The following is a 25504-nucleotide window of genomic DNA, read 5'->3' on the forward strand; positions in this document are numbered from 1 at the left end:
ATTTATTACCTTAACTTTTTTTTTTGTTGTGATATTTTTACAGGTGTACACATGGGTTTCAATTTTTTTTTTTCAGATACTTTCAATATCTTTGTCTTATTTTTATTTACTATCTCATGATATTTTTGTTTATTTAATACCTTTTTTATTGCTTTATTGCATTTATACAAAAACCGATAAGCTTTTCATGTAAGTTCTTTGAAATGTCCTAAACAGTTTTCCCTAACATTGATTTAGGATCCAAAATTGTCCACATCGATCCCTAATCTTACTTGACTAGAACACTTCCTCCCCCAGTTCACTGTTGTCTTTCTCTTTTTGCATGCACAATTTCAAGTTTCCTGCTATTTTTTCATCTCATAATCAAGTGAGAATACAGAATCCATTTGCATTCACAGATTGTGATCGAAACACCTGTTTTCCTAGTGTTCTTTAGATGTTGGAAAGTAATAGATAAATCATCAAGACAAAGAGTTTTTTTTCTATTTATTTTTCCTTCTCAATTTTCATTCATTTATGTTGTAGATAAGAGGCATGAGAGAGCTTTCTTGTTCCCGATATGGCTATTCTTGCTGCATACAATTTTCCTCTATAGTCGATTCTGTCTTCATTTTCTCTAATATAGAAATATATGATCTGTATATAAAATGTACTAACATTTAATGCACCTGAGATAAGAATTTCGGCATGCCATTTTGCCTTCCAATTTCCACAAATAGTGTCATTGAATGCTGCCATACTTGGATTCAAGCAGCTTTAATACACAACCATATGGTTGAATTGTTGCAAGTCAATTAGACAACATTCTTCCAATACATCAGCCTGAAATTTTTTTAAAATTAAAAATTGAAGATTCACATCAAAATTTTATTAAAATGTTGCTTTGAAATTTGTAGGATTAAAAGAGTTGATTAGCGCTTGGGGGAAATGGAAAATGGAACAAAAGAAGACAGTAGAGAATAGGGGAAGGGAAAGGGAAACGATAGATGTGATAGAACTGAAGTTTTTTAGTGATGAGATGAGTTATGCCAATCATTTAATTTTAAAACGACGTGATTTCCAACAACGAAAAATCTGACAATTCATGTATGAAATTTATAGGTCGAATCAACAAAAAAAGGCACGACCTTACTTGAACAGGATCTGTTCTATAGGCTCAGACCTTTGTGTCCTTGAGCACAAAGAAGACAGGATATCAAGTCTGGTTGATGAATCACGACCTTGTGATCAAAGCGTGATTAAACCCCTTCAATGGATTACCTGTGGCCTATTGAAGTATTTGAGGATCGTTTTCAGCCAAGGGTTTGTACCAGTTAGGATGATCACAAGGTTGTCTGATAGACTATTTTCCCTTTTTTTTTTTTGTTTCACCTCATAATTTGTAATGCATCATTGCAAACCAATTTAAAAAAGTACAGATGTTTTGGAACAATTGATTTTAGATTTTTCCCAATTGGTTAATTGGTAATAATGAATCTAATTTGCAAAGACAGCTTGTGCTCAGCAGCATCCAAAATAATACATGCTTACCTTCAATTTAGACTACTTCAGAGCCACTTATATTATCTTTTCAAGTTAAAAAGGCGGCGTTACTCAAAGAAATATTCGGATGGCATTCTGCACAAATGTAGGATAATTTTACGGTACTAGAGGAAGAATATTTGAAACCAATATTGTGTAGAGACCGCGCGAACGCAGGTCCCCGCTGCCACAAATTATGACGTAGGCTCTCCCACTTGGGGAGACCTTAGAGCAGCACCCCACCCAAGTGCAATGGAAGTCACTGCCCTAAGCCATGGGTCTTCTTGATCACCCATTAACCCCATCCAGGTAAGTAAGTTCAAATGTTGGGATATGATTCCACCTTATAAAACTCGCTTATATTTGGTTTATGATATGATAGGGATGTGGGATTCAAGTGATATTGTACATATTATTGTCTAGAGTCCAAGTTTTCTCAAAAAAAAAAAAAAGACATTTTTAAAAGTTTTGATTAAACAATAATGTAAAATGGTAATTCCATCGTCTTCAAATTAAAAGGATCTTTCGATATTTATAAGTTGAGATTTTAATTTGACAGTCTTCAATTCACTTCTTAAAATAAAAGAGATGAGATTTATGTTAGATTGATTGAAGAGACTTCTTCCATTATATAACCAAAAATCAAGTGAAGAGATGCATCTCATTTTTATAAAAGCTTTTCCATACTTATCCCAATAGTCAACCTGAGATTAATTAAAATGGCTAAGAGTTACCATTTTTAATAACAATTTTGCAAGCTGAATTATACTCAAATGCACTTGTTCAACTGATCTTTTGCTAAATATTGAAAGAAAATTATGATATTGATAAAAATTTGACCTTTTTTTTAATCAAGACATTGAATTATCACAGCATATTCTAAAGACAATGAATTATCATAGTATATATAGAATAGAGTTATAGAAAATCACCAAAATGATAGTTACATGCATGTCTTTATATTCAAAGAATTATTTTTCCTCCCATCAAAAAAGAAATTGACAAAATCTTGCATTTAGAAAAGTATGATGAACACATCCCATACAAATATTGATGTGAAAGAAAAATGAAGTCCAATAACGCAAACCAGGCCTAAAGAGAGATCAGTACTTGCAGTGGATAGATATGAAACCTTTCAAAACTAGGAATCGTAGGGCATTACCCTGAAGGGAGCCCTTCCAGATATTCTCAAAGGCTAGGTCTGAACCAAGGCCAAAGGGGGGGTTTGGAAATAGTTTGGAAAGAGCACGATCATCTTCCTTATCGATCTGGGTTAGTAAAGAAAAAAAGAAAGAGTACGGATGTTGTCCTAATTGATCTGTAAAGGTAAAAGCAATTTACAGTAATAATCTTACTCATCTCTCAAATTCATGAAAAACTATACAATCATCTATATAGGACAAGTTATGCGCCAAAATATTTGATCGAATTTATGTTAATAAATTGATACCCCAAAATAACTTAGTAAAATCCATGCTACAATTCAATTGCCTTTCCCAGTGTATTAATTATACTAAATAAATAACTCTACAAGCTCAACAATTATGTAATTCAAAAATACAAAGTCAGAGTTTTATCCCTAACTAAAAAAAAGAAACTAGAATAATTACATATATATTGAGCAATATGCAATCTAATCTATCATAATTGATAAGTGTCATCTCCTCAGCAATGGATGCCAATGCCCTAGTAATTGCCATTGAAAGCTCTTTCTTGTAAACTTGAGCAGAATTTTGAGGAGATTGATAAAGAAATTAAAACAAGGCACAAATACAGCAATGTGATCGTAGTCAGCCAGATAAACGCTAAATCAACTCTGCTTACACAAATAGTTTTATGGTTAACTTTCAGACATCTGAACATATCACCTAACTATTTTAAATATCATATTTCTGGAGAGAGTAGCTTTTGTGGCATATGGGCTTTTAGTGTTTTAACTGGTTGTGAATGTTAAAAGCAAGATTTTTTCCTAGTACTTCTTCACGGACAAACGGTTTCTTCACTTCTTTGAAAGAAATTGCCCCTTAGACTCATGATACTTCTGATAATGGATCTTTAATTTCCTTTTCCATTTTAGTTTGGAATTTTAACAAGTAATCTGTGGCATTTTTGCTAGCAAATCCAATGATTTAAAACATTATGTAGCAAATATTTAAAACATTTTTAAAATTATAGATGATCATGTTTAAAACATTAATGTTTTTAAAATATTGTTTGGTGAAGAAAATAAAAGAATTTGAATGCTGAAGTTCTTCTTATCAGTTTTTCATGTTCAATCAAAATCAACAACACAAAATACCATTGTATTACAACAATTTGAAAACAGAATACCACTTACAAAGGATAGATATCCTTTCACATCTGGGAATCGTACACTTTGTGTTTGTAACTGTTTCATGGCCCTGTCTTATAGTAGAACCTAGAATTTTGAACCTTTGCCAATGGTTGGTAAGACTTGCAAAGCTATCCAGTTGATTGAACCCGGGCCAGGCCCTTGGAGTAATGCAACGCATGGGCGACGCATAAGAACCCAAGTAGAAGCACCAAAGTTCCAATTAAACCGTGTAAATCATCCTTAAGTTGTTCACAATGTGGGATAGAGATCTCAGCCAAACAACAGCAGCAGCACCATGACATCGTTGCCATGAATCCATGACAGAAAGTAATTTGCTTGTGCAGGTGATCCTTGAACTAAAACTCGCAATAGAGACGCTCATGACCATACAACTTATATGTGATCACATTTGGTGGTAAGTTCTGGTGATAACCATATGACCCAGGATTCATATGCTCCGGTTCATAATTACGTCGGCTTCATAATTTGGAAAGGTGAAAAGGAAAGAAACTATATCAGACATTGGCATCTATTTTCTTAACTGATGAGAAAAGTTCAATTATTTTCATTCCAAGTCATAAAAAAATTTCCAGACTTCAAAAAACATCGAACTTCATCAGGAGAAAAGGACCTAGGCAGATTTCTACAGAAGCACCGAGGAACGAATTCAGCACATGAAACTTTAACGTCTAAACTTAAACGAAAGACACTAAAATAAATGTTAAGATTTAAACTAAATTTGGTAGGAGCCGCGCGAACGCAGGCCCCCTCTGCCACAAATTATGACGTAGGCTATACCACCTGGGGAGACCTTAGGGCGGCACCCTCCCAAGTGCAATGAAAGTCACTGCTCTAGGCTATGAGTCTTCCTGATCGCCCGATGACCTCGTCCAGGTAAGTATGCTTAAAAGCTGCAGCTTGCCTCATATTTATAACACAGCACTATGCTACACTATCCTCACTCAGTGATGCGGGACTGTTTAAAGACTGAAGTGGTAAAAGTGAGGTTCAATCCTCTTTTAGAGACATCATAACAACGTTCCTTTTCTTGACTGCCTACATTTGTCAGAACTCATTTGAAGGCAAACAGGCACTAGCAAATCACTAGGTAGTTTCCAGATTACTACACAAAATCCATACATTTAACTTTTGGCAAGTAGGGACTAGCAAATTACTAGGTATTATAATAGCAAGTAATTGGATCTTAATTCAAATGATTAATTGATCTTTTTTTTAAAAGATGAAATTTTTTAAAGTACAGATTCGATTTTCAATACTTACAATTTCTCTTATCTCTTTTTCAATCTTTTATGTTGCGATCTCTTTTACATGAAAAAAAAAAAAAAAAAAACAAGGTGGTCTTCTTTAGGGTTTAGTAAGTCTTTTGAGACTTGTATCTCCCTAGGGGTTTAGTAAGTTATGTTTGGGGTGCAAGGGAGTTATCTCAAGATTGTCGCTAGGTGGTCTTTGAGAATCATAGTGTGAGGTGTAGTTGAAGATCAAGGTGGGCAATTTGTGGTTGGAGAATGGAGGCAAATCTTGATATTCTGTAGAGGCAGTTATATTTAAGGCACATACAAATGGATCAGGTCAAGAGGCCAACGGTAAAAAAGCATGGATGGTTGGGAAACTACTAACCAATCGATCCTATAACAAAGAAGCGATGAAGAGCACACTGAAGTTAATCTGGAGGCTAGCAAGAGAGGTCGATGTTGTAGATCTAGAGAACAACTTTTTCCTTTTTAAGTTCTCATACTGTGCAGACATGAAAAAAGTGATAGAAGGTTCGCCTTAGAGCTTTGAGAAACAACTAATATTATTCAAAGAATACGATGGTGGATTAAAGCCTGAGGATTGTATCTTCAATACAGTACTCTTTTGGGTAAGGGTGTATGAACTGCCACTAGGCATGCGAAACCAAGAGATCGCAAATCAAATTGGAGAGAAAATAGGCAACCTTAAATCAATTGATGCAACCCCTGAAGCAAGAGGCTGGGCTTGGTTCCTACGTTTGTTGAGGTAGATATAGCAAGACCATTAAGGAAGGCTGTGTTACTCACCACAGGAGTTGAGGTAAAGGAGATATAGGATAGATTAAGCTACAAGCGGTTACCTAGCTTCTGTTACGTTTGTGGAAGATTAGGGTATATTGAGGACGAATGTGGCAATGGGAAAAGGGAGCAATGTCAGTCGTCACAAATAAGGTAGTACGGGGGATGGCTTCGGGCCTCACCGCTTCAAAACAAACCTACGCCATGGGATGAGGGAAATGTAAGGATTGGAATGCAAGGCAAAGGGAGAGGAATCTGTCATAACAATGAGCAACTAATGTCGATGGCCGGAGAGGGAGTTGTTCGGAAGCTGAATCTAGTGATGAATCAAGATAGCAGTTACGTGCATGAAAATTGGGATTCATTAAATCAGGAGAGTGAAGATACAGGCATAATGACTTGATTACAAAAGGCAGAACAATCTCATAATTCTAGCATAAAAATACAGGGATTGTCAAATTTCGAACCTGATGGTCTTAGGGTGTATGGATTAGGGGGTTATGGATCAAGGCCTAACATATTGGGCAAAAATAATATTATGATGAAGCCCACGTTAAAAGGTCCAAATGATAAGCAAAGTATGCAGAGTAATCACGTGGTCTCATGTAAGACGATTTTCAATAGCATGATGGATCAAATAGATGCAACCAAGGAAAAAAAATGAAGCTGGCTGAGTCAGAAGCGATGGTAAATGATAGGTTCATTAGCCAAGAGCAAGTTAAAAGAGACATGGGATAGGTAATTAACCCAGGGATGCAATCATATCAAAAATGGAAGCAATTAGCCAGGGTTGCAAAGGAGGGAACGAAATTTGTACAAGCGAACATGGGAAGGAGAAAATTGGGAATTGACAAGATAGCAACAATGGACATGGATAGCATAGGGAAAAGGAGTAAATGGGATGAGAAAAATGATAAGGGGAACAAATTTGTGGAAACGGTGGAGGCTAGTATCTTAGTCCTGTTGAGATCAATAAAATGCTTAGCTTGGAACTACCGTGGCCTTGGGAACCCATGTGCAATCCGAACTCTTAAGAACATTCTGAAGAGGGAAGATCCTGAGCTGGTATTTCTATCGAAAACTATCTCTAATAAAACAAAAATTGACTGAATAAGGAGGCAGTGTCAGTTTGAAGGTATGATTGTGGTCGAAGCAAATGGTAGAAGCGGAGGTTTAGCATTGCTCTGGAAAGAGGAAGTAACGCTGAAATTGTGGAGCTTTTCAAAATATCATATTGATATGGGGGTTAAAGACTCAACAGAGAAAACATGGAGGATCACGAGCTTCTATGGAGAACCATTAACAAGGGAAAGGCATGTTTGCTTGGGAGATGTTATGCAGATTGGTTAGGGTAGTGATAATGCTTGGCTTTGTTTAGGTGACTTCAACGAGATAATGTGAGACAACGAAAATGAGGGCAGGAGCATAAGGTCGGCGTGGCAAATGGAGGCATTTTGATCAATCTTGGAGGAAACAAAACTTCACGATGTGGGTTTTTTAGGACCTCAATTTCTGGGGGGAGAGGTAGGAACGTGGCTAATAGTATAAGAGAAAGATTGGATAGAGCTGTAGCAAACAAAGTGTCACGAGTCGAGACTTAAGCTCCGAATCTGCACAGTTTCGGGACTCGGGCATTCACCCTTTCGGCGTTCTGGATCAGTCTAACTACCACGATTCACACTCTTGTGAGGTATTGTTCGCTCTGGTCCCCCTGACCTCACGGTTTTGTCCTACAAAAGACGCCTCATAAGGCGGAGATGGTGTGAACCCTTTTATACTCCAGTGACCTTCCTATTATGTTTGATGTGGGATTCAGGACTCTTCCTTAGGTCCGTGACATTCTCCCGCACCCAACCTCGTGACGCCCTCGTCACGGAGGTTGGCCACCCTGCCTACCTCCCTCGAGGTGCTTAACGTGTATCGAACGGTTTAGGGTTGACTCTGATACCACTTGTCACGTGTCGAGACTTAAGCTCCGAATCCGCGTGGCTCTGGGACCCGAACATTCACCTTTCCGACGTCCCAGATTAGCCTTCCTGCCACGGTTCATACTCTTGTGAGGTATTGTCCGCTTTGGCCCCCTGGCCTCACGGTTTTATCCTACAAAAAACGCCTCACAAGGAAGAGATGGTGTGAACCCTAATATACCCCAGTGACCCTCTTATTATGTTCGATGTGAGATTCAGGACTCTTCCATAGGTCCGTGACATTCTCCTGCACCCAACCTCGTGACGCCCTCGTCACGGAAGCTGGCCACCCTGCCTACCTCCCTCGAAGTGCTCGGCGTAGATCGAACGGTTTAGGGCTGGTTCTGATACCACTTGTCACGGGTCGAGACTTAAGCTTCGAACCCGCGCGGCTCCGAGACTCGGGCATTCACCTTTCCGGCGTCCCGGATCAGCCTAACCGTCACGGACCACACCCTTGTGAGGTATTGTCCACTCTGGTCCCCCTGACCTTAGGGTTTTGTCCTACAAAAGGCACCTCACAAGACGGAAATGGTGTGAATCCTTTTATACTCCAGTGACCCTCCTATTATGTTCGATGTGAGATTTAGAACTCTTCCTTAGGTCCGTGACATTCTCCCACACCCAACCTCGTGACGCCCTCGTCACGGAGGTTGGCCATCCTGTCGATCTCCCTCTAGGTGCTTGGCGTGCATCGAACGGTTTAGCACTGGTTCTGATACCACTTGTCACGGGTCGAGACTTAAGCTTCGAACCCGCGCGACTCCGAGACCCGGGCATTCACCCTTTCGGCGTCCCAGATCAGTCTTCCTGCCACGGTTCACACCCTTGTGAGGTATTGTCCGTTTTGGCTCACCTGATCTCACGGTTTTATCCTACAAAAAGTGCCTCACAAAGAAGAGATGGTGTAAACCCTTATATACCTTAGTGACCTTCTTATTATGTTCGATGTGAGATTCATGACTCTTCTTTAGGTATGTGACAAAAGCATATAGTTGGAGTTTTCAAATTTTCTGGTAAAACACTTGGCTTACTCAGTCTTGAACCATTGTCCAATCATGGTTGATCCTAAAAGGGCCAAATGGAAAGGTGTGGTTGTCAAAAGAAAGAAGAAAAGCTTTGAAGCCATGTAGGCCACAGAAGGCGAAAGCAAATATATAGTGGAAACGTGTTGGGTAAATGGAATATACAAAGATGTGAAGGCAAAGTTACAAGAGACACGTGACAGATTGTGTACATGGCTAGGGGAAAATTTTTTGGTATGAGGAACAAAATAGAAAAACTAAAAAAATGACCTTTATGAGGTGCAATAACAGGAGGTGAATAAGGACAACCTGGCAAAAGAAAAGGAGCTAAAATTGTGCCTAAACGTTTATTATAACAAGAGAAATTGTTTTGGAAGTGGAGAGCCCGGGTTAGTTGGCTTAATGATGGGGATGGTAATATAAGATTTTTTTCACGCTCAAACGTCAAAAAAGAGAAGAATAAACAGAAATTTAAGGCGTGGAGGATGACGATAGGTTCTGGCACGAAGATGAATTAAGGGTGGCAGAGCAAGCAGTAAGTTATTTTAAAAATTTGTTAAAATCACAAGGACCACCCGTCACTGATCAAATCCTGGAAACAATCTTCCCTTGCATCACAAATGAGATGAACAATAATTCCTTTCAGAATTCATAGTCAAAGAAGCTTATGAAGCAGTTAAACAGATACATCCGAATAAAGCTACTAGACCAGATGGTATGTCTGCCTCGTTTCACTAGAAATTTTGGCATATTGTAGGAGCGAAAGTTATTGCATCTTGCTTACATGTTCTCAACGGGGATGGTTTTTTTAATGATATCAATGATACCCAAATTATACTCATCCTTAAAACCAACAACCCTAAGAGAATGTCTCAATATCTTCCTATAAGTCTTTTTAATGTTCTCTATAAAATCATTGCCAGGACCCTAGCTAATAGGATGAAACATGTACTTTCTGTCTATATTAGCAAACATCAAAGTGCATTTGTTCCAGGCTGATTAATCTCTAATAATGCAATTATTGCTTATGAGCTCATCCATAGCATGAATAGAAAGAGGAAGGACATGGATGGTTGAGTAGCCCTTAAATTAGGCATGAGTAAAGCCTATGACTGGGTTGGGTGGCACTGTCTTAATGCCATTATGGAAATATTAGTTTTCAGTTGTAGATGGAGGTTGATTATTATGAGTTGTATTACATCTGTTACCTACAAGTTGGTCATTAACAGACGTGTGACTAACAAATTTCTCCTACGAAAAGGTCTCCACTAAGGAGACCCCCTTTTACCATACTTGTTCTTGATATGTACAGAGGGTCTATCAACACTCTTGTCCAAATACCAACGGGATGGCTTGTTACATAAAGTACGTGCAAGTGTCAAAGGCTTGCAAATCACTCACTTATTTTTTACAGATGACAGTTTACTTTTCTTCAAAACAAACCAAGAGGAATGCAAATACGTGAGAAACTTGCTAGAAGTATACGAAGAAGGTTCAAGGTAGCAGACCAATTGCGAAAAATTAGGCATACTTATTAATAAAAAATAAAAGTGCCGATGTCGTGGAGATGATCAAGAACTCTTTTGGGGTACAAGACACAACAAATGCTGAAAAATACCTTGGACTTCCAATGTATGTCGATAGAAAGAAAAAGAGAGCATTTAAAGGAATTGTGGAAAAGATGGAAAAGAAAATCGAACAGTAAAGCTATAGATGGTTATCACAAGAAAGCAAGGAGGTCTTCATAAAGTCAGTGCTCCAGTAAATGTCTTGGTATGCAATGTCATGTTTCATGTTCCTAAAAGGACTATGCCATGAAATTAATATGATCATCAGTAGATATTGGTGGCAATAGTCATCGAAAAAAGGAGGGATCTGCTAGATGGCTTGGAAAAGAATGTGCACTGGAAAAAAGAAGGGTGGCATGGGATTTAAAGACATGGAGCTATTTAACAAAGCCATGATTACTAAACAAGGCTGGCGTTTATTACAAAACACCTCGTCATTAGTTTACAGGGTACTTAAAGTACTTCCCCAAATCTGATTTCCTCTAAGCTGAGCCTGGCAAAAAACCGTCCTCTTCCTGGAGGAGTAAATGGATGGGGAAAAGGGTCTTGGAGCTTGGGGTGAGGTGGCGCGTGGGCAATAAAGAGAGTATTCGAGTCTGGCAAGACAAATGGATTCCAAGAGATGGAAGCTTCAGGCCCACACCTAACACAAACTACATACAAGGGGTAGAAATGGTATGAGTGGTTATCATTTGTTGGTATCAAGGGAGCTCATTTGTTACTAGAGAAATGTAAACACTGAAGGGTCAACTGACACCGGATATGGCATTTAGTGGTACCAAGCAAGGTAAAGATTTTCACTTGAAGGCTGTGTCACGATTATTACCGGTGTTTGATGTCTTGAAAAAAAAAAAAAAGGGGAATAATGGATCAAGCAACATGCACAATGAAGCCACGATGCATGCCATAAAAAAGTATTAATATGTAAATAGGGATGTCAATGTGTAGGGTATGAAGAAAATAGAGCATTCTTCATCTATATCTCTGAATTTTTATATTATACTCATTTCTGTACTTATATCAAATAGATTTTTCAAATCTATTCCCATGCCTATTCCTGCAGGTATGTAATAGATATGAGTAATCCTCATATCCGTAATTTTTTTTTAAAACAATTAAAACTAAAATTTATTTTTTAAAGGTTTTTTTATTTTTATATTGTATATTTATGTAATTTTTTATAACCATACATATTGATATATATTTTTTTCAATAAAAATATATTAATTTTAATTAATCTAAAAAAATAATTTATATTATTTAATAAAAAATTATTTACTAAATAGATATGAAAATATATATATAGGATATGGATAAAGGACAAGTGTTATATTACACATTCTTATATATGTATTCAATAAAAATTTAAAATCATAAATATTCCTATCTCTATCCCATACTCATAATATAATACCATCCTCATCCCTATTCCAATAACATGCCCAATTTTTAATTGGGTATGGATAAGATTGACATCCTGTGGTACCAAGCACAACTGAATGGAGCATGGCAGACTACACAGGCAAAGACTACGATAGAATGATTGTCACTGCTGGCTAACAGCACCAGCAGGGAGTCATTTGGCAAAGTCACCGTGTTATGCTGGGCGATATGGGGAAATAGGAGTGAAGCTGTGAAGAAAAAAGTGCTAAGACCAACCCAGCAAATGGTGGAATTTGTGAACTAGTATGTGGATGACTATTCTTGCTCGCATGAACGATAACTAGTGGTTGTCATAACGTCTAGATCCAGAGATCTATCGCTAGACTTGGCTTGAAGGAGTCGCCACCAATCTTTTTTATCTAAGTGTGATTGGCCACCTAAGGAATCCGCCCTTTCAGGGAACACTTAAGTTTAAGGGTCCCTAAAAGGATAGGTTCGGGTCTACTAACCAGAACAGAATTTGGGAGTTCGATTATGTGTGAGGAAGGTTATAGCACCCTCACAATGCCCATCAAAAGATGGTACCAGCTTAATTTTGTGTTATCCAATAAGCCTTAAAAATTTATCAAGAAATTAGTTGTTGAAAATTATTCTCAATTGACTCTAATAATTTTAGCAAAAATTTGAGAAAATTCCCTCACCTCAAGAGTATGCAAGAAAACTATTGTTTCACTTGCAGAGGCTCAATCGTCGGATTATTTAACAGTAAAAAAAATTCAAAAGAAATAAAAAAAAATGATTGTTTTTGTACAAGGAAAAATTGATACTTTCAATTTTTTCCCAAAATTTTTTTTTTTGAAAAACTTTAGTTTCAAGGAAAATTAATACTTTCAACTTTTCCTAAAAAAAAACCCTTTTTTTTAAAAAATTTATTTTTAAGAAAAATTGATACTTTCAACTTTTCCTAAAAAAAAAACCTTTTTTGAAAATTGATTTTTAAAGAAAATTGATACTTTCAACTTTTTCCTAAAAATATATATATTTTTTTGAATTCTTAATTTCAAGGAAAATTGATACTTTCAACTTTTCCTCAAAAATGGATTTTTGTTTTTTTTTTTTTTTTGAATTTTATTTAAAGAAAATGAAATAAATAAAATAAATAAAAATAAAAAAATAGAAAGAAAAAAAATATTAAACAACCCTAATATAATAATAAATAAATAAATAAAACAAAAATAATAAAAAGAAACGAAAAAAAAAACTTAGAGCGGCTCGGCTTGAGGCTCGACTCGGCTCGGCTTGAGGAAGAAAAATGGCTCGGATCAACGGCTCAGAGTTGTCGGCTCAGCTCGACTAACGGCTCGGAGGGGCGAGTCACGCGCGGGTCGAAAAGTGGGTCGACGCTCGGGTCGGATCGAACCTTGATAAAACGCGCGGATCCTCTGGGTTACTTAACGCAGAAACGATGTCGTTTTGAAAATATATATAAGGCTGATTCCTTCGTTTTTTAGCAAAACCCTTCTTCCCTTCTTTCTTCTCTCCCTTCTCTCTAGAAAACCGAAGAACTCCGGTTGAATGACTGTCTGATTCTAAAAATTTCATCGAAATCTGAGTTTTTCACCGGAAGTTCACCGGAAAGTTCGTCGGTTTCTGAAAATTCTTATAAAAAATTGGGCAGCTGGCCAGAAACTTCAAACTTGGCTAGAATTGTCGTCAAAAACTTTAACTTTCGTCGAAAAATTCACTGAAATCTGGAAATTTTCCAGGAATTTCCAAAAAAAAATTCATAAAAAAATCTCTAAAAATTTTTTCTCGATTCCTAAAGCTATTCTAATGCTTCTAAACCCCTTTTTAGCTTTCAAATCTCTTATGTCTGCCTTTTTCTCTCAACCAACAACTCCTTTCTATTTTTTGTATTCTGTTTTCTTTGATCCTGAGGGTTTTTTTATAAGGATTGATCAAAAGAATTTCTGATCAATCCCAACTTTTTTTTGGATCGAGATTCAATAATTAAATCTAATATGAATTTTGATTGAATCCCAATTCAATCTTCAGTCGAATAAATCAGAAAAAATAAAAAAATCAAATAAAAATATTAATGAAAATAAATCAGATAAACTAAAAAATTAACAGATAAATTAAAATTAAATAATAGATAAATTATAACATATAATCAGATAAATATATATAAATATTAATAGAAATAATAATAATAATAAGGATATATATTAATAAATAGTAGTAATAAATAAATAAATAATAAATACATAACATAAAAATAAAAGAAAAATATATATAAAAAAAACAACAACAATAATAAAAATGTAAATAAAATAAAAATACAAAAATAAAATAAAATAAGAAAATGGGCTTACCCATTTGGATCAGGCCCAATTGATCCGGGCCTGGACCAAATTGGATGTCTACAGCTGCCCCTCTTTGCACATTTTTTATGGAACAAAAATTGCGCAAAGACGTGGACACCCAATCAAGACTCAACTCGACATTTGATCAAAACTCCTTTAAGTAGAAGCTCAACGACTTTTGAAAAACATAAACAAAGCTCCTCTAATCAAAGGCTCAACGACTTTAAAAAATAAATAAAGCTCCTCTAATCAGAGGCTCAACGACTTTGAAAAATAAGTAAAGCTCCTTTAAACAGAGGTAATTTTTTTTGCTTTTTATTTTTTTGTTTTTTTATTTTTTTGTTTTCTTTATTTTTTTTTAATTTGATTAAAGCTCCTCTAAGCAGAGGTTCAACGACTTTGAGAAACATAAATGGCTCCTCTAATCAGAGGCTCAACGACTTTGAAAAATAAATTGCTCCTCTAAACAGAGGCACCACGACTTTGAAAAGTAAATTGCTCCTCTAAACAGAGGCACCACAACTTTGGAAAGTAAATTGCTCCTCTAAACAGAGGCAACAAAACTTTGAAAAGTAAATTGCTCATTGACAATCATGTCCAAAGGAGTTGAAAATTGTGTTTGAAGGAATTTCAGGAGATTATGCCCAAAGGCCTTATAAATCAACCCCGATACCAAGAGACATCCCATTTCAAGGATTAGGAACTTACCTGACAAGCTTCTTCTCAAATTTAAAAATATCTTCACATCTGTCTTCTCTATGTGGGATGTTGGACACCCTTGCTTCTTGAATTTATACACTATACCTTCTTGAAAGTAGTATATGCTATGCAATGCATATGAATTTCAATGCATGCTATGCAAATGTTGGCCAATTAATTCCTATTCAATGTATGGTACTCAAGTTTCTCAAACTCTTTTCCTGGGCATCAAACCCTTTAATTCTTCAAAAATTAGATTACGCTGCTCTTTTGAGATCGAACCAGTGTAGCTCTCAATCATCTCTTCCACTCATATTCTTCCTGTAAGAAATCTATGTCTAAATTCAATGTCCTTATCAGGAACTGAACATCTCTATTCTGCCTTTATCACTTTTGACTTATTCAATGTAATGTAAAAATCTTTCATGCTGTTATTCATTCATCAATCATTATTTCAAACTCAAAAAGTAAGAATGCATTTGCACATTTCTTCCATTGTAGGGTATTAAGAAGAAAAAAATCTGAATGGTTGAGAAACAGTCACCAAAAAAAGACACAAAGAGTGAAATAGAATGTCTTTTATTAGTAAAATGTTGGCAAACTTTGGCCAAGAAAAAATTACAAGGATAAGTGTGGGGACAAAGCCGAAAAATGAACAATCGGATGATCACGATAACATATCTCAAGGTTTTTCTGAAAACCCAACCCTTTGATGTATTTAACAACTTGGAGCTCTTCCGAATTTGCTAGTCTCCATGCTAACGAACTTTCAAATTCAATGCCATATTCTCCTTATCTAAGCTACCTTTTTAGGTTTTCAACTTAGACAAACCCTTTATGACTCAAACCGCCCTTTTAGGGTTTTCGCCTTGAGTCCTCCTTTTTCATTCACTTTTTTTTCTTTTTTTATTTTTTTATTTTTTCATTTTTTTCTTCAAGCATAGTATTTTTTCACAGCATCAGAATTTATAGGATGAGGTAAATCATTTCCATCCATCTCAGTCAGTATCAATGCTCTACCCGAAAAAACTCGTCTCACCACATACGATCTTTCCCAATTCAGAGTCTATTTTTCTCTACTATCGTGCTGGATTGGGAGGATTCTTTTCAAAACCAACTCTCCTTCTCGAAAGCAACGGGGTCGAATCTTCTTATCATGAGCTCTCATCATTCTTTTTTAATATAGCTGACCATAACATAGTGCAGTCAATCTCTTTTTTTCTATGAAATTTAACTGTTCATAGCATTCTCAAATCCATTCAGTTTTTTTCAACTTAACTTTTTTAGAACCCTCAAGGAGAGGATCTCTACTTTTATTGGTAGTACAACTTCCATCCTATAAACCAAAAAAAATGAGGTTGCCCTAATAGAGGTGCGAATTGACGTTTGATATGCATGTAATGTAAATGGTAACTTCTCATACCAATCTTTATAAGTTTCGATCATTTTCTCTAAAATCTTTTTTATGTTTTTATTGGCTGTCTCAACTGCCCCATTCATTTTCAGACGGTATGGTGTCGAGTTATGATGCCTGATCTTGTATTGGACACATATTTCTTGCATCATCTTACTATTTAGATTTTTGACATTATCTGAAATAATTTTCTCTGAAAGTTCATATTTACAGACGATCTCTCTCTTTATGAACTTGCAAACTACAAATCGTGTCACACTTGCATATGATGCTATCTCTACCTATTTTATGAAGTAATCTATCATCATAAAAATAAATCTATGCCCATTAGAAGGCTTTGGGGTGATTGGACCAATGACATCCATGCCCCACATTGAGAATGACCATGGTGGCGCCATAACATGTAAAGTAGAAGACGAAGCATAGATCTTATCAGCATATATCTGGTATTTATGGCATTTACAAGCATAGTCAATACAATCACTCTTCATCGTCAACCAGTAATACCCCGCTCTCATGATCTGTCTCACCATCATATGTCTACTAGTATGTGCCCCACATATTTTGTCATGCACTTCTTCAATGATTTTTCTCACTTCAATCTTACTTATACACTTCAATAATACTTGATCTTGACTTTTTTTGTACAGAACATCTTCATATAAGAAAAAGCTCATAGCCAATCTTCGGATGACCCTTTTATCATTTTTTATTGCTTGAACTGTGTACTGTTGATCCTTAATATATTGTAGAATATCATGATATCAGGGCTTTCCATCTTCTTCTTCCTCTACATTAGAGTAATAAGCTGGTATGTCCTTAACATCTAACTTGATGGGTTGAATGTCGATATTATCATTAATTTGAATCATTGTAGCCAGAGTAGCCAATGCATCAACAATCAAATTCTCTTCTCGAAGTAAGTGGTCAAACTGGATAACTTCAACTTATTTCATCAACTCTAGAATATACTTATGATATAGAACGAGTTTTGAGTCTCTTGTCTCCCATTCCCCTTTCAATTGGTATATAACTAGAGTTGAGTCTCCGAACACTTTTAATGCTCTCACTCCTCTATCTATAACAGCCTGTAAGCCCATGACACATGCCTCATATTCAGTAACATTATTTGTGCAGTTAAAATTTAACTTTACTGTTACAGGGTAGTATTATTCTTCTAGAGAGATCAAAATTGCTCCAATTCCATGTCCTAAGGCATTGAAAGCTCCATCAAAATACATTCTTCAACATTTTTCTCCATGCTCTTCTTTCTCCAGTTGAGAAATAGTCATTAGGTCTTCATCAGAGAATTTCAACTTCATTGGCTCATATTTTTCAGTAGTACAGTCTGCAAAAAACTCCGTTATAGCTTTCCTTTTTATTGCTTTTTGGCTCATGTATATAATATCATATTTCGAGAGCATTACTTGTCATCTAGCAATTCTTTCAGATAAAGAAGGCTTCTCAAAGATATACTTAATTGGATCTAATTTTGCTATGAGTCATGTGGTATGATAAAGTATATACTGTTTGAGTCTTTTGACGAAACATACTAATGCACAACACATTTTTTTCAATACGAAATACTTGGATTCATACTCTGTGAACTTCTTACTTAGATAATAAATAGCTCTCTCTTTTTAGTTAGACTCATTTTGTTACTCCAGCACACATCCCATTGAATTTTTACATACTGTTAAATACAAAATTAAAGGTTTTTCTAGAACAGGTGGCACCATTACTAGAGGGTTTGACAAGTATTGCTTAATTTTATCAAACGCCTCTTGACATACCTCATTCCATTTTTTGAGATTATTCTTACAAAAAAACTTAAATATGAGATCACATTTGTAAGTAAGCTGAGAGATAAACCAGAAAATGTAGTTCAATCTCTCCAAAAAACCTCAAATTTCTTTTGGTGTGCTAAGAGGTGACAAATTTTGAATGGTCCGTATCTTATCTGGATCAACTTCAATTCCTCTTTTACTGACCACAAAACCTAGCAACTTTCTTGACTTTACCCTAAAGATGCACTTAGCTGGGTTTAATTTGAGCTGAAATTTTCTCAACCTCTTAAATAACTTTTTGAGACTGGTGACATGATTTTTATCCTCACAAGACTTTGCAATCATATCGTCTACATACACCTCGATTTCTTTGTGCATTATGTCATGGAAAAGTGTTACCATGGCCTTTTGATATGTTACCCAAGTATTCTTTAACCCAAAAAGCATGACCTTGTAACAAAAGGTCCCCCATATAGTCACGAAAGTGGTATCTGCAGCCATTTTGATCTGATTATACCCTGAGAAATCATCCATAAAGGAAAAAATTGAATACCTAGTCGTATTATCTACCAGTGTGTCGATATGAGGCAAATAAAAATTATTCTTGGGACTAGCCTTATTCAAGTCTCGATAGTCTACACACATTCGTACCTTTCTATCCTTCTTAGGAACTGGGACTCTATTGGCTACCCACTCTAGATACTTAGTCACTTATAGAAAACATGTATCAAATTATTTCTTCACCTCTTCTTTAATCTTTAGTAACATTTCGAGCTTTATCAGTCTCAATTTCTACTGAACTGGCTTACATTCTGGCTTTAGAGGTAATTTATGCTCCACTATCTCTGTGCTCAGCCCTAGCATATCCTAGTAAGACCAAGCAAATACATCTACAAATTCTCAAAGTAGGTCTGCCAATCGTTGTCTATCTCCTGATGAAAGTGAAGTGTCCATTCTGATATTTTTCTTATTCTCTTCATCTCTCAAATTCACTACATCAACTATCTCTTGGTGAGGCTCAATTGGCTTATTTTCTTGTTCAATCAATCTCATTAGGTCCGAAGGCATAACATATTCCTCAAAATTCTCTTCACTGTCAAGTTCATCAGTGTTAATTGAATTCTCATAGCTAACCTCTTGATTGTTATCATGATTATCTTCGTGTTCATTTAAAGACCTGAAATTAGATGAAATAGGATATGTTGGCAAGATGTGCTTGGAAAGATGGAAATGATGAAGACACAAGAAGAAATGAATGAAAATGTATCCTTCCTATTTTTTATTAAAAATAATAAAAGATAAATGGCCCAAACAAAAAAGATCACCCCAATACCTTGGGTAATAACTATTGGGATGTTACAATTATATTGTTTTAGTCTCAAAAGTCACAGGCATCTCGATGGCACTCTAATTATTCAACTCATAATCTGACAGACAAAGGTGAACCCACTCCTCTTGATTAAGTCCCACTTTATCTTCAACAGTATTAATGGTTAACTGGACAAAAGCATTTTTCACACTTTTTCTTGAATCTGGGTACATGAATCCTCCAGGTCTGAAAGTCTTATACAGGTGTGGGATAACCATTAGTCTTGCTGTCTTTCCTGCTGGCCTTTTTTTGACCTTCTATTCTACCATCTCATAGCCTAGGCCTACCCTGTCGCTATTGTCTATCACCATCGGGGGTTCTTTTATTCCCTACAAGTTCTTGCCCAGCCCTAGTCCTGGATACCAGCCTTTGTTGATGACTTGGCTCATCACTATCCTTGAAAAAGGCTGATTTTGAAATTTTTCACCTATAAAATTAACCAATTCAAAAGATCGATAGGATCATTCCAATGTTTCTTCGACAGCCTCTACATATAAAGTGTTTAATGGTTGGGTCAGTAGCATGTTTTCTTTCCCAATTACCATTACTAGTTGACCTTCTACATTAAACTTGATCTTTTGATGCAAGGTAGAGGGCACAGCTCCTGCCATGTGAATTCATAGTCTTCTTAATAAACAACTGTAAGATGGAGAGATATCCATCACTTGAAACTTTACATTGAAAGTATATGGCCTAATTTGTAAGGACATCTCGATATCCCTCAGGACTTCTCTTCTGGTCCCATCAAAAGCTCTCACAATCATCTGATTGTCCTTCATATGAGAGTAGTCAATACGTAACCTTGCCAAAGTTGACATAGGCATGACATTGATAGTAGAACCATTATCGATAAGGACTTTGGCTATGATATGGCTCTTGCACTTAACTGTGATATGCAGAGCCTTGGCATTTCCTTTTTCCTTCAAAAAAATCTCATCATTGCTAAACGAAATGTGATTAGTCATAATTAAATTTCCAGCCAGGTGATTCACATATTCAACAGATACATTATGTGCCACATATGCTTGATTCAACACTTTCAATAGGGTATTTTGGTATGGCTTTGAGTTTAGCAGCAGTGATAGTAATGAGATTCAGGCTGACATTTTATTAACTGTTCAACAACTGAATACTTATTATGTTTTACCAACTTTAAGAATTCACAAACCTCTCTTTCTGATACCGACTTCAGATGATTTTCTTCAGGTTCTACTTCAAGATTATTTCATCCCTCTCTTTCTTTAGTTTTCTCCTTTCTAGCCTTCTCTAACATTTCTGGAGTGTAACACCTTCCACTTTGGGTAATGCCTCCTACACTAGTTATGTTAGAAGCGTCAGCTTTGGAAATATCTTCTTCTTGCCCCTGAACTACAGTGTCACAGCCATATCTCTAAGGTATAGCCTTATCATCCTTGTACGAGAAAGGAGTTAAGACTTTAAAAGTTACTGACCTGGGGATAAGTTTATCTATGATTGACTTCAGCTTGTTCCCACACTGAATTGTCACTGACTTTAGAAACAATTTTACAGGCTTATCCGTCATGGACACCTCAACACTCTTTAAGTCTTTTCTTCCTTCATAGACCTCTATTTGATGTGAATCTAAGAGTTTTTGCACCTCTTGGTGAAACTGCTCACAGGTTTCAATGGAATGGCCTATTATCCCATTATGATACTTACAACTAGTACCAGCTATATATGCTCTATGATAGCTATGTGGACTTACTAGTTGTATCATGTCAGCTCTCCGTAAAATATCAAACAGTTGGCTGAGAGGTGTCTTAATATCTGTCACTTCTTTCTTCAAATGATGCTCATGTTCTTTACTTAGAGCATTCATATTATGGTTCGGTAAGGGATTGCCACTAACATTCGGTGCAGTCACTCCTCTCGTATCAAAGTAAATCATTCCATCCTTGATCAACCGTTGCATTTTGTGTTTCAGGATGGTGTAATTTTTAATGGAATGGCCAGCAATCCCATAATGGTAGTCACAATGGGCTGTGAGATCATACCATTTAGGGTAAGGTGGCTTGAGGGGTTTCAATTTACTAGAAGTAATCAAATGACTGTTGTAAAGCTCCTTATATAATTATGTATAAATCATTGAAATTGGGTCAAACACAGGTTTCCCAAGGGTAGTTCATTGCTCTCGCGAACCACCAATGGGGTTAGTTGGACGATTTTAGGGTCTTGGGGTAGGCTGAGTGTTTGGACTATACATGGTATTTTGAGGCCTATGAGGGGTTCGATATGTTTGGGGGTATGGTAATTGTACAAATGGTTGGTATGGGTGAGAGAAAGTGTTATTTACAATAGGGTAATATGACAGATATCCTGGTGATAAGTAGGGTTGATAACCCCCAAATTGCTATCTATCAAAGCTCACGACCTGAGCTTCAGTTTCTTTCTTTTTCGAGATTCTCTTACTAGATGCTTCATTTTCTTTCAACTTACCATTCTTGATGGCACTCTCAATAATTTCTCCTGAGATTACCATATCAACAAAGTTTTTTGTTGCATTCCCTATCATCTTTTCATAATAAGAAGGTTTCAAAGTGCTAACAAACAGTACTGTGGTCTCTTTCTCAGTCAGTAGAGATTGTACCTGAAAAGCTATATCCTTCCATCTCTGGGCATATTCTTTAAAAGACTCATTTACCTTTTTTTCCAGATTCTATAAAGACAAACGATTAGGAGCCAAATCGATAATGTGTCGATATTGACCGATGAAGTCATGAGCCATATCACTCCAAGAATGAATGCGGGTCCTATCCAGCTAAACATACCACCTGGTTAGTAAGGCTATCTTAGAAAACATGCATCAAGAGTTTTTCATCATGAGCATGAGCTGCCATCTTCCTACAATATATGGTGATGTGGGTTTTGGGGCACTTCGTGCCATCATATTTTTTAAATTTTGGTACTTTGAACTTATGAGGAATAACCACATCAGGGATTAAGCAAAGCCCAGTAGCATAAACTGAACCATAAAAACTAAATCCTTCTACAGCCTGTAACCTTTGTTCTAGCATACTAATCTTAGAGCTTTCTTAAGTTTCCACTCTTATCTTTTATTTCTCCTTCTCTTTCAAATCATCTAGATCAGGAATCGGTTTTACTGCCTTTTCAGTAAAGACAGGATTTACATAACTATTATAATGCCCTGGGTTGAAAGCTGACGGTATTTCAGGATATGTTAGATATGTGAAGTGTTACAGTGGAACCTCTTGAGCAGACTGGGCTTGAGGGGGAAAAAACCTGAAAGATGCAAAGAGTCAGCCACTTCTTGCAATGAGGGAACTTGTTGGCTTGTATTTTCTTCAACTCCTTTTCCCTTATTCAACTTATTGAGAGCATTCAAAATTTTGCTCAACTCACTTTCAATCTTCTCATGTGCTTTTTCTATCTTTTCAAATCTGTGAGAATTTTTTTGCTCCATTTGTCTGGCTCTGGATCTTGTGTTGTATCGATGGGCAAGGCTCTCATTAGATGAAGCTATCCTTGAACCTTGAGTACTATGTCTTAGAATTAGTAAATTTGAATGAATGAGAATGTAATGAATGAAAAATGCATGTATGCAAAGAACATTTACCTCAAAAATGGTATTCAACTAAAAATTTTCATTTATTCCAAAAAACTTTTGTCTACAATGAGTTTATCATCCTAGAATTATAACTATAAAATTATTTGATCTGTTCATATTAGGGTTTGGCTTCCTCAATGAAGTTCAACAGATGTTATCCATGTTCTCCTACTAGGGTCACTACTCATTTCAATGCCTCTACCTCTTCCACCATCTCTCTTGCCTTACATACCCCTTTATAGATTTGGGTTGTTAGGTGCTCAATTTATTTCTATCTTCCTAAGTTCTCTCTCTTACTACACCAGACTTGGTATGATAATTCTCTATGTTCCCTAACCAATGCAGCAATGTGGTCTCCTTGTTCATTTAACTTTTGCCTTAACCTGCTCAAGTAACTATTTAGCATGTTATTCTCTGTCTGTACTTCGATACTTTCTTCTTCCAATTCAACATACTCTTGCTTCAATCTTGTATTTTCCTCAATCAGCTCGACAATGGTTATCTCTTTGGCCCTTTCTCTCATACATAACCTTTTATATTCTTGGTGTAGCTTTGCTAGATCTTCAATAGCTGTATCACGTTCTCTAGCAATCTTGTGAACTTTAACTTCATGACTTTCAACTCTATTTTTCCATTGATCTTTTTCTTCTTGAAACTTCTGGATTTCTTGCTTTAACTTACCTTTTTCAGACTTAAATTCTTTTATTGCAAGCTCTAATTCGAATGGTGTCTCTTCAAGTTTTTCTTCTGTTGGTGGTTGAGAGATTTCATAAGTGAATACCATTTCTTGTCTTTTTTTTGTTCTCCAAACCAAGTACCTTGGGGTGACTTTATCAGTAAATGGTCCAGGACTCACTATTCGAGGATTTTTTTCATGCTTTAATCATCTCATTCATCCTTTGAAATACTTTAGGCTCACTGTAAGAGAAATCTAACTGATAAAGCCTATAAGTCATAAGAATGAACTGTTCTCTCCCAAATTACCTTATCACTATGAGTGGTACATAATTTGTCACTCCCATAAACCCAGAAGTGCTACCATCGTACTATCCCCACATTGATACAACATAGGCTCACGATTCATTCATGGGTCCAACCATCTCACCTTGGCGTTGTTTAACTTTTGTAGGAAAGTTATCCATTCTTGTTTAGACTTTCGTTTTGACCACCCACTTTCATAAAATTCCTAAATCGGAGCTCGATTACGAATATAAATATTCGAGAAAGTACCATTTCCCTGTTCAAAATGACTTTTCATCCATAAGTACAATAACTGTATGCAACCTATGAAGCGTCTTCCATTTCGATGATAATAACTCAAAGATCTGATAGTCTCTGCTAATATTACCGTTGAAAGATTACAGCCATTGATCACACTCTCAAAGAAGTCAACCACCGCTATCTCAATATAACCCAAAACCTTTGGAAAGATTATCATTTCGTATACAGCCAAGATAAATATATCTAACCCCCATTCTTCATTGGCATGTTACACTAGAAACTCATGAAAGAACTTTCAGGGTAGGCAAACCTGTTCTTGTTTCTTCTTTGTATGAGAATCCATAACTTCTTTGTCTATCCCCATAAGTTAAGCTAAACCTTTACGAAATCTTAATTTGTGTTTTTTGACATATATCTTGTCAGGAGCCTTGAGATGCAAACCCAACAAAATAGAATATTCTTCAATGGTGGGAGTCATATCAGCTTCATTGAAGATGAAACACTTATATGCAGGATCTCAGAATTATACTGCAGCTCTAATTAGTTGGTCATCAACAACTACTGCTAGAAGGTGTGCTATATGATCGTGTCTCTGAAAAAACTTTTCTTGTCTTGACGAACTCATTTTTCTTTCAGATATAAACCAAATCCTCTAGATTATTCTGTTTGAGGAGGATAGATGTTTCTTGAGATAGAGTAGAATCATATCCGATTGGCAAACAATCCTCCATCTTCAGTTGAATCTTTTCTGACTGGACCCTTACTTCGTTGGGTGTCTCACAAGGCGCTAATACGGATGAAGAGCAAACTAGTCGTTCATTAAAATCCATAAAAATATTTGTTGAAGATCATCTTTTAAGCAAATGTTCTTTATGCAATTGTATGATATGAGTATGAACCAATGCAGAAGAATGGGAGAAAAGGTTAGTACACCCAAAAAAAAATAACTGAGTAAATTTAAACATCACACAGAAAAAGAGGAATGAACCCTATGCTTCTGGTTAAATCTAAAAGGGAAGAATAGTGACTTTATCTATAGGTTAGGCACTTCTAAGGTTCACTATATGTGGTTTAAGGTCAAATTCTAAAGGTTTCCAAATTGCTCTTTACATCCTTATCCATCATAGACTAGTAAGGCACCCTAATCCTTATCCATTATAGGCTCTAAGCAAAAAATGTTCAATTTGAATGGGAGTATTTCGCTAGTCACTG

The 25504-nt window shown here is 36.2% G+C and overlaps 1 protein-coding gene and 3 non-coding genes across 4 annotated transcripts; 2 read left to right on the forward strand and 2 right to left on the reverse strand.

The window, feature by feature from the left end:
* The first annotated feature begins 1122 nt into the window (after nt 1–1122).
* Nucleotides 1123–1344, forward strand: LOC149517607 (small nucleolar RNA U3). The gene has a single exon (XR_016344341.1). It is a non-coding gene; the product is annotated as a small nucleolar RNA U3 (small nucleolar RNA).
* A 334-nt stretch (nt 1345–1678) lies between these two features.
* On the reverse strand, nt 1679–1838 carry LOC149517608 (U1 spliceosomal RNA). Its single transcript, XR_016344311.1, has one exon. It is a non-coding gene; the product is annotated as a U1 spliceosomal RNA (small nuclear RNA).
* Nucleotides 1839–4598: 2760 nt separating this feature from the next.
* On the reverse strand, nt 4599–4758 carry LOC149517609 (U1 spliceosomal RNA). Its single transcript, XR_016344337.1, has one exon. It is a non-coding gene; the product is annotated as a U1 spliceosomal RNA (small nuclear RNA).
* A 4353-nt stretch (nt 4759–9111) lies between these two features.
* LOC149517610 (uncharacterized) lies at nt 9112–9898 on the forward strand. The gene is made up of 3 exons (XM_089765084.1): nt 9112–9133; nt 9546–9614; nt 9657–9898. The coding sequence occupies exons 1-3, from the start codon at nt 9112–9114 to the stop codon at nt 9896–9898; spliced, it is 333 nt and encodes a 110-aa protein (XP_089621210.1).
* Nucleotides 9899–25504: the final 15606 nt, after the last annotated feature.

Source organism: Durio zibethinus, chromosome 8, assembly GCF_047325235.1.
Source record: "Durio zibethinus cultivar Kanyao isolate XHJ-2024 chromosome 8, ASM4732523v1, whole genome shotgun sequence".
Taxonomy (NCBI): Eukaryota; Viridiplantae; Streptophyta; class Magnoliopsida; order Malvales; family Malvaceae; genus Durio; species Durio zibethinus.

Coding starts and splice junctions, on each gene's coding strand:
- LOC149517610 (XM_089765084.1), top strand. CDS start 9,112: ATGGCTAGGGGAAAATTTTTTG. Junction 9,134..9,545: donor GGCTAGGGGAAAATTTTTTG/GTATGAGGAACA, acceptor AATTCCTTTCAG/AATTCATAGTCAAAGAAGCT. Junction 9,615..9,656: donor TAAAGCTACTAGACCAGATG/GTATGTCTGCCT, acceptor GGCATATTGTAG/GAGCGAAAGTTATTGCATCT.